At 44.6% G+C, this 13,002-nt stretch overlaps 2 protein-coding genes across 3 annotated transcripts in view; both read right to left on the bottom strand.

The window, feature by feature from the left end:
* The window catches only part of LOC133609863 (SCAN domain-containing protein 3-like), a 229,434-nt gene that overhangs the window by 111,082 nt on the left and 105,350 nt on the right, over window positions 1-13,002 (bottom strand). The window lies entirely within an intron of this gene.
* Window positions 5,018-13,002, bottom strand: part of LOC133609156 (major histocompatibility complex class I-related gene protein-like) — an 11,455-nt gene continuing 3,470 nt past the window's right edge. The window contains exons 2-3 of the mRNA XM_072913562.1: window positions 5,938-6,246; window positions 5,018-5,067 (exon numbers count right to left, since the gene is read on the bottom strand). Of these exons, the coding sequence (XP_072769663.1) occupies window positions 5,018-5,067; window positions 5,938-6,246 (359 nt within the window). The remainder of the gene's footprint in view (window positions 5,068-5,937; window positions 6,247-13,002) is intronic.

The raw sequence follows: 13,002 nt of genomic DNA, 5'->3' as shown, positions 1-13,002 counted from the left end.
GTAGCATATTCAACTGAATATGGGTTGAAAATGATTTGCAAATCATTGTATTCCGTTTATATTTACATCTAACACAATTTCCCAACTCATATGGAAACGGGGTTTGTATATACATAAAAAAATTTTTTAAAATCTATTAGTGCCCACGAGGTGTAGACGAAACAAACTTTTTGATGTCGGAGGCCCACGTTGCTGTGTTACTGTACTGTAGTATATCTACTGTCCCTGGCGTTCGCCGGGACGAAAAACACTACATTTCCCAAAATGCAGCACGACCGAGACACACGGCCGCTTCATTGACTTCCGCTTAGCACAAAGAGGGCGTTTTCTCAAAATCCAGCTTGTAAAACACCGTGGCGTTCAACACGCGGCCTCTTCTATCGGCCGTGATCGTGCTCATCACGAAAAAAAAAGGAAATACTTGGATTACAATACTCGGATTACTTTTTTCGCCCGGCTTAAGCCGGTTAGAGTTGCACATAAGAAGAAGAAGAAGAAGCCGAAGCCGGTTTGAGTGAGGTCAAAGGTGCATGTGCGTGAGATCACAGTAGTAAACCATTTGTGACAAGTTCACTCTCAAAATGGCAGGGAAAAAAAGCACAGCAAAAGGAAAATAAGAAGAACACAGGGAATTTGAACAGAGTGGGAGAGTTTATATTTTTTTGTTGAACGTAATGGCAAGCCATTCTGCCTTATACGTCAGGGGTCATTAGCGCATTTCAAAGCTTCAAATCTTCAGCGTCACTTTAGCTTACTCTATGCCAGAGATGTCCAAAGTGCGGCCCGGGGGCCATTTGCGGCCCGCAGCTAATCGTTTACCGGCCCCCCACACATTCTGCAAAAATTGCAAAATTGATAGTACTGCAAAAATTAAAAAAAACATTTTAAAAAAGTGGAATGAGGTGAAATCTAACTAGAAAAAGTTGCAATGTTGACACAAAAGCTGCCATGCAGGCTGTTTTTTTTTTCTTTTGTCTTTGTTTATTTTTATTTTTTTTGCCATTGCTCAAAAAAAAAAAAAAATACAAAAAATCTATGTTACAATGAATTATTACTTAAAAACATTCACTTTAAAATGTTTTATGTGGAAAAAATATTGCATATATTGTGTGGAGACCAAGCAGAAGAACGAGACCGTAGTCGAAGAGCGCAGGGGAGACACTTCTCCAGGGCCGATGTATGCTCGGGGCAACACCCTTCACCTTACCCGGCAGTGGGTCTCCACAGCGGACGACTTTAGGGTGAATGATGAGTCCAGCGATTAGTTGCAAATCTTGCTTTATTGATTGCTTGCACACAGCCAATCCAACACAAAACCAACTAGTCCCTCCCCGCACTCACGCTACCGCTCCCTCTCTTCTCTCGCCCACACACTCACTGACGTCACTCCCCTCACATGCTCACCTATTAAAGGGCCACACACACACATACTCTACTCTCATAACACACAGTACAGTTAGTAGAACAACTGTGTTTTCATTACTGTGTATTTGATAGGTGCCATTGCCCCGGAATTGTATTGCATTGTACTTTCAAGTATAACAATGAGTAGATGAGTGTTATGTGTGTGTATATGTGTAAATAAATGAACACTGAAATTCAAGTATTTCTTTTATTTATATACATAATAAAATAAATAAATATATATATAGCTAGAATTCACTGAAATTCAAGTATTTCATACATATATATATATATATATATATATATATATATATATATATATATATATATATATATATATATATATATGAAATACTCGAGTTGGTGAATTCTAGCTGTAAATATGCTCCTCTCCTCTTAACCACGCCCCCACCCCACCCCAGACCACGCCACCCACCCCCCACCTCCCGAAATTGGAGGTCTCAAGGTTGGCAAGTATGTGTGTGTGAGACAGTGCACACAATGTTAATTGTTGAAAATAACTGGCCTGTGGTCTTAGTACTGTAGGAGTCATGTTGGTGTGTGACATTTACAGTATATCTGGCTGAGCAGAGGTCTGTGTGTGTGTGTGTGTGTGTGTGTGTGTGTGTGTGTGTGTGTGTGTGTGTGTGTGTGTGTGTGTGCGCGTGAGGAAGGGATGGGGTGATGTTCATGTGTGCTCATGTGTAGGATGTGGCTCTTTGCAGTAACACAGTAAAAAAAAGTGGCTCTTAGTCTCTGACTGGTTGGCCAACCCTGCTCTACATCATCAATTAAGGGGGGGTGTATATTGTAGCGTCCCGGAGGAGTTGGTGCTGCAAGGGGTTCTGGGTATTTGTTCTGTTGTGTTTATGTTGTGTTACGGTGCGGATGTTCTCCCGAAAGTTTGTCATTCTTGTTTGGTGTGGGTTCACAGTGTGGCGCATATTTGTAACAGTGTTAAACTTGTTCATACGGCCACCGTCAGTGTGACCTCCATGGCAAATATTGTGTGACTAGGCCGGCACGCTGTTTGTTTGGAGGAACAGCGGACGTGAAGACAGGATGTAAAGAACGCTAAAGGCAGTGCCTTTAAGGCACGCCCCCAATATTGTTGTCCGGGTGGAAATCGGGAGAAATTCGGGAGAATGGTTGTCCCAGGAGATTTACGGGAGGGGCACTGAAATTCGGGAGTCTCCCGGGAAAATCGGGAGAATTGGCAAGAATGGGTTAGGGTCAGGGTTAGAGGGTTAGGGTTATAATAAGGCCATGCCGAATAAGGCGTTAATAAGTACTTAATAATGACTAGTTAAGAGCCAATATGTTACTAATTTGCAGCTTAATAAGCAACTAATTAATGGTGAATATGTTCCCCATACTAAAGTGTTACCATGTTTTTTGTACTGGTGCATAAAATGAAGCGTGCATGAACATCACCTTGTTCAAAGAACAAAACCAACACAGTGCATAAACTCACAACAAATTACACACCTGCAAATCAGTCAGCTGTTGCCGTATCCGTAATACGCCGATAGGGAGAAGTTTGTGTTTACACGATGAGTCGGGTGTGTCTTGACCTCCGCCGAACCCCTGAGGCCGACTCACCGAACCCCTAGGGTTCCATGGAACCCAGGTTAAGAACCACTGCTTTAGTGATTGACAATAAGATAACAAGAAATGTGTTTTTTAAATATATGGCCACTCCTCCACCTTTTCCAGGACGATGGCATGGGAAGACATTATATGCATTAATAGCAACGTCCTTGTCAGAGACTGCTTTACTTAGCCACCTTAAGATAAGATAAGGAAGTCTGCATTTTCTTGCTGGAATCCAGATTTTGACTAAGTCTAATTTTGGCAGGAGACTCCTATTATTGAAATGGAGGCCTGACCCGGCTCTAAATTCATCAGCAGTACTGATGTTATTGAAGCTGGGTCCTGGATTTGGTTGCACATTGCCTGATAGCAGAAGTAAAAGCAATATCAAGATTTTCTGTTTCATTTTGTGGGATAACCCAATGAAAACATTCTTTGGCGGAATTTGCTGCCCGCAGCTAATCTTTTAACGGCCCACGACACATTCTACAAATAATATATATAAAAAACAAATAGTGTAATAAAAGAGGTGAATTGTAACAAAGAAAAGTTGCAGTGTTGATTGTAATAAAGCTGCCATGCAGGTTGTTTTCTCTTTAAAGCTGTCATTGCTCAAAAATAATAATGAATCAAATTTGATGTTATTATCACTTATTTAAACTATTCAAGGCTCCAATTACGTCACTTAAAACATTTGACTTCAAAATATTTTTCCGGGAAAATATTGGATATTTTGTGTTTGCCTTAAAAGCAAAAGGTTTTTGACTAAAAGGGCAAAAACAAATAAAAATGAAGAAGCTGTCACGTACTCGCATGGCTGCTCTAGTTGTGACCCCAAGATGCAGGAGACAGGAGGACGACGTGCAGGTGAGAGTCTTTAATTCCCACAGGGAGCACAAGGAGGTGCAGCAGGGAAGTGCACAGAAGCATAAGCAGCATACAGCAAACCAGAGTAACCTTTAACAAAACAATCCTTGAGCCCTGACTGGAGGGCGAGGCAGGCATAAATAGAAGCCAGCTGGTTAGTTCAAGTTAAAGTAGCAATGATTGTCACACACACACTAGGTGTGGTGAGATTATCCTCTGCATTTGACCCATCACCCTCACCCCATGACCAGGTGTGGCCAGGCTGCCAATCAGCGACAGGTGAGGAGGGAAAAGCGCTCAGGGAGACAAACAGGAAGTGGGACCAAAATAAGAGCGCTGACTCGTAGATAAACACAAATGCAAACAGACCATGTGACACCTGACGTGACAGGTCGTCACAGAAACGAGGGATGGATCTGAAGTTTATCAAAGACTTAAGTGTTGAAAGTAAAAAAATAAATACATTTTTAACATTTTTATGCCATTTTTTAAATTGTCATTGCTCAAAATTGAATGAATTAAAATCAATGATGTTATGAATTATTGACCTATTTAAGATTGCAATTACGTTTAGTAAAAATGATTATTTAGTGGTTTAGGTTTTTGACAAAAAGGGCATAAAATATTAAAAAAAGAATATGATATGGACAGATGAACCTGAAACTGATCTAGGGATTTAAGTGTTGAAATGAAAAAATACAAGATAAATAAAAATGAGCTATTTCTACCATTGTTATGAGCGAGAGCCTCCCTGGTCGCCAAGAAAGCAGTGCGAGGCGAGTGGAGAACAAACGGATTTATTGACAGAGATGTGACACAATGTGATATTGATCATAAGCAGCGGCCATTCAAAGAAAGAAGAAATCCTCGTCATGATGTCAAGGCCATGAAACGTGAGCCCCGAATGATTTTCTAGCCACCAACGTTTGATGTTGAAAGTATTTTAACGGCCAAAGAAGAGTAGATGGAATAGCGTGAGGAGCAGTGGGATGAAGAACAAAGCACATCTCCATGACGTCCCTCAGCGATGGAGACATCTCTCTGTGTTCCAGTGCACAAAGCATCCTGGAGGAAGAAGATGACTCAGCACATTCCCAACAGAAGCAAGTTGAACATCATCTTCACACAAGAACATTTGGAGGTGCAGACTTACTCAGCCTTCAGCCGCCACCCTCTCGGAGAGCTCCACGCCGCCGTGGCGAGCTGCGGGACAAACGCAAACGGTGAAGGAAGAACATCCAGAAGGTGCCTCGTCACTCACATCAGATCTTTGAGGTGTGACTTGGAAACATGAAGAAGCAGAGTGCTGCTCTTCTACTTCCTGACTAGGATACCTTCTTGATGAGTCAGCACACTTGAGGTCTCATTTGGCTGATCCTCATCATGAGGACTCATGTCAAACGTGAGATATGCCACACTTTGTATTGCGTGTGCTCACAGGAGGGTCTTTTATTGTGAAGGAGTCAGCTCAAGTTGGGATTTTCAGGCTAAACTTGTAACAAAGGTCCACATCAGACCTCCATGTGAGTGACGCTTCACCACGGCTTTGTTTCTTGCGGCTCAAAGAAAAGATGTTTTACTTACGAGCTGGATCGTACTGGGCTGAAATGAAAGTGAAACAAGGTGAAATGGACTTTTTCCTCACGTGTTTCTATGTGAGAGTGTGCGCTCCGTCTCTGTGGATCTTTGAGTGTTTGGCTGGAAGGCAACTAAAACATGCAGCCCGGATGAAAGCATCAACTCACGGCCTGGACCGAGAAGAAGAAGAAGAAGAAGAAGACGGAGGACATTGGTGTCCCTCACCTTGTCTGTTTCTCTGACGCCTGACCATGACGATGATGATGGCCGCCAGGACGGCCGCCACAGCGACGACCGCCGCCGTGGCAGCGAGGGCGACGCTCCAGTTGTCTGTGGAGAGCAAAAAAGCACAAGTGGAGTGACAAAGCATGAAGAGGAAACCTTCATGACTACTTTGCATGCAGACGTCAAGCGTTGTCATGGTGACATGGATCAATAATGGTGACAGGTGGACTTGTGATGGGAAACATCTCCAACTAAATGTGTCTTTCTCACCTTCATGGCTTGCGTTGCTCAGGATGCTTCTTCTCTCCAGCTTGGTGACCAGGTCCTCCTTGACGCCAGACAGCTGGAACACACATTCGTACTTGCCCTCCACCTCGGCCGTCACCTCCACTTTCAGCTCCACCGACATCTGGAAGGTTCCGTCGTGGTTGGGGAGCAGCTCTCCGTGCTCCACGTCCTCGAAGATCTGCTCGCCGTCTTTCCTCCAAAACAGGTCGGCTAAGTCGGGGTAGAAACCTGTCGCCATGCAGGTGACTGGAGAGGATGGCGTCTTCTGGAGGAGGAACACCTCTGGAAGCTCTGCACAGGAAGTGATGTCACGTGTGAACAGAAGACAACGTGGGGAGAAGGTGTGGATGGAGGTAAAGATGGAGAGAAGGTGTGGATGGAGGTAAAGATGGAGACAAGGTGTGGATGGAGGTAAAGATGGAGACAAGGTGTGGATGGAGGTAAAGATGGAGAGAAGGTGTGGATGGAGGTAAAGATGGAGAGAAGGTGTGGATGGAGGTAAAGATGGAGAGAATGTGTGGATGAGGTAAAGATGGAGAGAAGGTGTGGATGGAGGTAAAGATGGAGAGAAGGTGTGGATGGAGGTAAAGATGGAGAGAAGGTGTGGATGGAGGTAAAGATGGAGAGACGGTGTGGATGGAGGTAAAGATGGAGAGAAGGTGTGGATGGAGGTAAAGATGGAGAGAAGGTGTGGATGGAGGTAAAGATGGAGAGACGGTGTGGATGGAGGTAAAGATGGAGAGAAGGTGTGGATGGAGGTAAAGATAGAGAGGTGTGGATGGAGGTAAAGATGTAGAGAAGGTGTGGATGGAGGTAAAGATGGAGAGACGGTGTGGATGGAGGTAAAGATGGAAAAGATGGGTGGATGAAGGTAAAGATGGAGAGAAAGTGTGGATGGAGGTAAAGATGGAGAGAAGATGTGGACGGAGGTAAAGATAGAGAGAAGGTGTGGATGGAGGTAAAGATGGAGAGAAGGTGTGGATGGAGGTAAAGATGGAGAGGAGGGGTGGATGGAGGTAAAGATGGAGAGAAGGTGTGGATGGAGGTAAAGATGGAGACAAGGTGTGGATGGAGGTAAAGATGGAGAGAAGGTGTGGATGGAGGTAAAGATGGAGAGAAAGTGTGGATGGAGGTAAAGATGGAGAGAAGGTGTGGATGGAGGTAAAGATGGAGAGGTGTGGATGGAGGTAAAGATGTAGAGAAGGTGTGGATGGAGGTAAAGATGGAGAGAAGATGTGGACGGAGGTAAAGATAGAGAGAAGGTGTGGATGGAGGTAAAGATGGAGAGAAGGTGTGGATGGAGGAAACGATCGAGAGACGGTGTGGATGGAGGTAAAGATGGAGAGAAAGTGTGGATGGAGGTAAAGATGGAGAGGAGGGGTGGATGGAGGTAAAGATGGAGAGAAGGTGTGGATGGAGGTAAAGATGGAGACAAGGTGTGGATGGAGGTAAAGATGGAGAGAAGGTGTGGATGGAGGTAAAGATGGAGAGAAAGTGTGGATGGAGGTAAAGATGGAGAGAAGGTGTGGATGGAGGTAAAGATGGAGAGGTGTGGATGGAGGTAAAGATGTAGAGAAGGTGTGGATGGAGGTAAAGATGGAGAGACGGTGTGGATGGAGGTAAAGATGGAAAAGATGGGTGGATGAAGGTAAAGATGGAGAGAAAGTGTGGATGGAGGTAAAGATGGAGAGAAGATGTGGACGGAGGTAAAGATAGAGAGAAGGTGTGGATGGAGGTAAAGATGGAGAGAAGGTGTGGATGGAGGAAACGATCGAGAGACGGTGTGGATGGAGGTAAAGATGGAGAGAAAGTGTGGATGGAGGTAAAGATGGAGAGGAGGGGTGGATGGAGGTAAAGATGGAGAGAAGGTGTGGATGGAGGTAAAGATGGAGACAAGGTGTGGATGGAGGTAAAGATGGAGAGAAGGTGTGGATGGAGGTAAAGATGGAGAGAAGGTGTGGATGGAGGTAAAGATGGAGAGAAGGTGTGGATGGAGGTAAAGATGGAGACAAGGTGTGGATGGAGGTAAAGATGGAGACAAGGTGTGGATGGAGGTAATGATGGAGAGAAGGTGTGGATGGAGGTAAAGATGGAGAGAATGTGTGGATGAGGTAAAGATGGAGAGAAGGTGTGGATGGAGGTAAAGATGGAGAGAAGGTGTGGATGGAGGTAAAGATGGAGAGAAGGTGTGGATGGAGGTCAATCAATCAATCAATCTTTATTTATATAGCCCTAAATCACAAGTGTCTCAAAGGGCTGCACAAGCCACAACGACATCCTCGGTACAAAGCCCACATACGGGCAAGGAAAAACTCACCCCAGTGGGACGTCGATGTGAATGACTATGAGAAACCTTGGAGAGGACCGCATATGTGGGTAACCCCCCCCCCTCTAGGGGAGACCGAAAGCAATGGATGTCGAGTGGGTCTGACATAATATTGTGAGAGTCCAGTCCATAGTGGATCCAACATAATAGTAAGAGTCCAGTCCATAGTGGGGCCAGCAGGACACCATCCCGAGCGGAGACGGGTCAGCAGCGTAGAGATGTTCCCAGCCGATGCACAGGCGAGCGGTCCACCCCGGGTCCCGACTCTGGACAGCCAGCACTTCATCCATGGCCACCGGACCTGTGCCCCCCCCCCCTCAAGGAAAAGGGGAGCAGAGGAGAAAAGAAAAGAAACGGCAGATCAACTGGTCCAACAGGGGGGCTATTTAAAGGCTAGAGTATACAAATGAGTTTTAAGATGGGACTTAAATGCTTCTACTGAGGTAGCATCTCTAATTGTTACCGGGAGGGCATTCCATAGTACTGGAGCCCGAATAGAAAACGCTCTATAGCCCGCAGACTTTTTTTGGGCTCTGGGAATCACTAATAAGCCGGAGTTCTTTGAACGCAGATTTCTTGCCGGGACATATGGTACAATACAATCGACAAGATAGGACGGAGCTAGACCGTGTAGTATTTTATACGTAAGTAGTAAAACCTTAAAGTCACTTCTTAAGTGCACAGGAAGCCAGTGCAGGTGAGCCAGTATAGGCGTAATATGATCAAACTTTCTTGTTCTTGTCAAAAGTCTAGCAGCCGCATTTTGTACCAACTGTAATTTTTTAATGCTAGACATAGGGAGACCCGAAAATAATACGTTACAGTAGTCGAGACGAGACGTAACGAACGCATGAATAATGATCTCAGCGTCGCTAGTGGATAAAATAGAACGAATTTTAGCGATATTACGGAGATGAAAGAAGGCCGTTTTAGTAACACTCTTAATGTGTGATTCAAACGAGAGAGTTGGGTCGAAGATAATACCCAGATTCTTTACTGATTCGCCTTGTGTAATTGTTTGGTTGTCAAATGTTAAGGTGGTATTATTAAATAAATGTCGGTGTTTAGCAGGACCGATAATCAGCATTTCCGTTTTCTTGGCGTTGAGTTGCAAGAAGTTAGCGGACATCCAATGTTTAATTTCATTAAGACACGCCTCCAGCTGACTACAATCCGGCGTGTTGGTCAGCCCTAGGGGCATGTAGAGTTGGGTGTCATCAGCATAGCAATGAAAGCTAACACCGTATTTGCGTATGATGTCGCCTAGCGGCAGCATGTAAACACTAAAGAGTGCAGGGCCAAGAACCGAACCCTGAGGAACTCCGCACGTTACCTTAACATAGTCAGAGGTCACATTATTATGGGAGACGCATTGCATCCTGTCAGTAAGATAAGAGTTAAACCACGACAAGGCTAAGTCTGACATACCAATACGTGTTTTGATACGCTCTAATAAAATATTATGATCGACGGTATCGAAAGCAGCGCTAAGATCAAGAAACAGCAACATAGATGACGCATCAGAATCCATCGTCAGCAGTAGATCATTAGTCATTTTTGCGAGGGCTGTCTCCGTAGAGTGATTTGCCCTGAAACCGGATTGAAAAGGTTCACAGAGATTGTTAGACACTAAGTGTTCATTTAGCTGCTGTGCGACAATTTTTTCGAGGATTTTCGAAATAAAGGGAAGGTGGGACACCGGTCGGTAGTTTACCATGAGGTCAGGATCAAGGTTAGGTCTTTTGAGCAGAGGATGAATAACCGCTTTCTTGAATGCTAGGGGAACAGTGCCAGAGGAAAGTGATAAGTTTATAATATTTAGCACTGATGGACCTAATAATACAAAAAGCTCCTTGATAAGTTTCCCAGGAAGTGGGTCAAGTAAACATGTTGTTTGTTTTATCCCACGTACACGCTGTAATAGTTCCTCTAATGTTATTTCATCAAAAAGAGAGAGACTATTTTGTATTGCAGTATCCGTCGTAGATACAGTTGTATCTGTGTTCATAGAACCCAGTTGTAGCTGGGATGCGTTGTCTTTAATCTCCTTTTTAATGAGTTCAATTTTCTTATTAAAGAAATTCATAAAGTCATCTGCCGAGTGGGTGGAGTTATTGGGAGGAGTCCCTTGTTGGGTTAGCGATGCTACTGTACTAAACAAAAATTTAGGGTCGTTTTTGTTGAGGCGGATGAGATTTGAGTAATATTTAGCTTTAGCTAAGGTAAGCATGCGTTTATACGATATTAAACTATCACTCCATGCTTGATGGAAAACCTCAAGCTTGGTCGCGCGCCATTTGCGTTCCAACTTTCTACATGATAATTTATGAGCTCTGGTTTCCTCTGTAAACCATGGGGTGCGCCTTTTAGGGGCCCTTTTTTGTTTTAGCGGTGCTATACTATCAATGGTTTTGCGCAGGGCATTGTCAAAGTTGTTAGTGAGGTTATCAATAGAGCCGACATAATTTGGGAATGGTGCCATTACCGAAGGCAGTAGGTCAGCAAGAGTCACCGTTGTGGCGGCATTAATGTTGCGGCTGCTATAGCAGTTATTATTATTATTAGTTTGTTGACAATGAGTCAGAACTTCGAATTTTATAAGGTAATGATCGGACATTACTTTAGTATACGGGAGTACCATAACTTTGGAGGTGGTGACACCCCTGACCAGCACTAGATCTATCGTATTGCCGTTGCGATGCGTAGGTTCATTTATTATTTGTGTAAGACCACAGCTATCAATTATAGTCTGGAGCGCCACGCACTGAGGGTCCGATGGGGTATTCATATGGATATTAAAGTCCCCCATTATGATTATATTGTCTGCGTGCGTCACTAGATCAGCAACGAACTCTGAGAATTCATTAATAAAGTCCGAGTAGGGCCCTGGGGGGCGGTAGATAACAGCCATATCGAGAGGCAGCGGTGCGACAGACCTCATAGTAAGCACCTCAAACGATTTGTATTTATTATTTAGGTTAGGGGTAAGGTTAAAGTTTTCATTGTATATTAATGCGACCCCCCCACCCCTTTTAAGGGGACGGGCAATATGCGCATTCGTATAGTTAGGAGGAGATGCCTCATTTAGCGCAAAAAATTCGTCTGGTTTGAGCCAGGTTTCGCTAAGACCAATGACGTTAAGATTGTTGTCTCTAATGACCTCATTAACTAATAACGTTTTGGGAGACAATGATCTTATGTTTAAAAAGCCCATATTATAAGTATTGGGCTGTTTTGACGAGTTTTTGTTTAAATTATCCGTAGTAGAAATATTAATAATGTTGCGTTTATTATACGTAGTGCACTTTAAATAGTTTCGACCATATCTAGGAATTGATACGACGGGAATTTTCAGATTGTTTGCTTGATGCTGCGATCGACTAAACGCATCATGATTTGCCACCTCAGTAGAATGCATATCTACCCCGGACACATTCACAACAGAAAACACATTATGTGAGTTGTGTGTTATTCTAAGAAAATTGCTATGCGTACAGGAATTATCCAGCCTGGCGCTGGCTAGTTCTAGCTTAACTGACTCCTCACCCGGACTAGCAGGCTCTGTAATTGCCTGTGACCGGGCTTGCTCTAGTGTAGTTAGTCAAATGTGACTTAAACAGTAGTCTATATTCTTAGACAGGATGATGGCGCCTTCCTGGTTAGGGTGAAGGCCGTCCCTCATCAGCAAGCCTGGTTTGCCCCAGAAAGAGGGCCAATTATCAATAAACGTTAGTCCCTGTTGTCTACAGAAGCTAGCCAGCCACTTGTTAAGCGAGACTAATCTGCTATATCTCTCATCATTGCCTCTCGCAGGCAGGGGGCCAGAGACAATTACTCGATGCCTGGACATCTTTCTAGCGAGATCACAAGTCCTGGCTATGTTTCTCTTTGTAATCTCTGACTGTCTCATTCTAGTGTCATTGGAGCCAACGTGTACAACTATATTCGCATAACTAGTGGTGCGATTAGCCTGTCGTACGTGTTTACTAGGCCTGTTGCGAGTTAGCTCCCTAAGATTAGCCTCTATGTCAGGTGCTCGGGCCCCCGGGATGCACTTAATTGTGGCTGGTTTGCTAAGCTTTATGTTTCGGGTGATGGAGTCCCCTATGACTAAGGTGTGGTGCCCGGTAGACTGGGGTGTAGGACTAGCTAAAGAGCTAAATCTATTATGCGTCTCAACCGGTACACCGTAGCTTGTAGGCCGCTTAGGACTACTACATGCTGGGCTAGTTAGCTCGCTACAGCTAACGCTAGCAGATGTGTCCGCAACATCTAAAGTTACGAGATTACTCTGCTCTAACTGGCGGACACGGCCCTCTAGCAGAGCCAGCCTCTCCGTGAGTAAGGTGCAAGACGCGCAGGAAGCCATACTCACGGTGTTTTCTGTCACCGAGTGAAGTTCCTGCTGTCTTCCGAGAAGTCCTGGTCACGGTGTGCAGGAGTAGACTCCTTCTGACCGGCGCCCGGCGACGCCTTTCTCCGCGCTAGCTTCGTTAGCTTAGCAGCTAGCTGCTAGCTAGCTGCGGGAGGGGTGGAGAGACAGAGATCGGGTGATTTGCAAGTTAAATAGTACTACTAAATATGTTGAGAAAGTAATAAAGAAAGCTGCAGAACAATTTAAAAGCACACAAATAGAACGATACTTAGCTTTTTCGAAACAGCGAGCAGTCAGCGAGCAGTCACGCACGGTGAACCGGAACCGGAACCGGAGGTAAAGATGG

The sequence above is a fragment of the Nerophis lumbriciformis genome, linkage group LG07 (assembly GCF_033978685.3).
Source record: "Nerophis lumbriciformis linkage group LG07, RoL_Nlum_v2.1, whole genome shotgun sequence".
NCBI classification, from domain to species: Eukaryota; Metazoa; Chordata; class Actinopteri; order Syngnathiformes; family Syngnathidae; genus Nerophis; species Nerophis lumbriciformis.
This window is presented reverse-complemented; position numbering and strand designations above follow the sequence as displayed.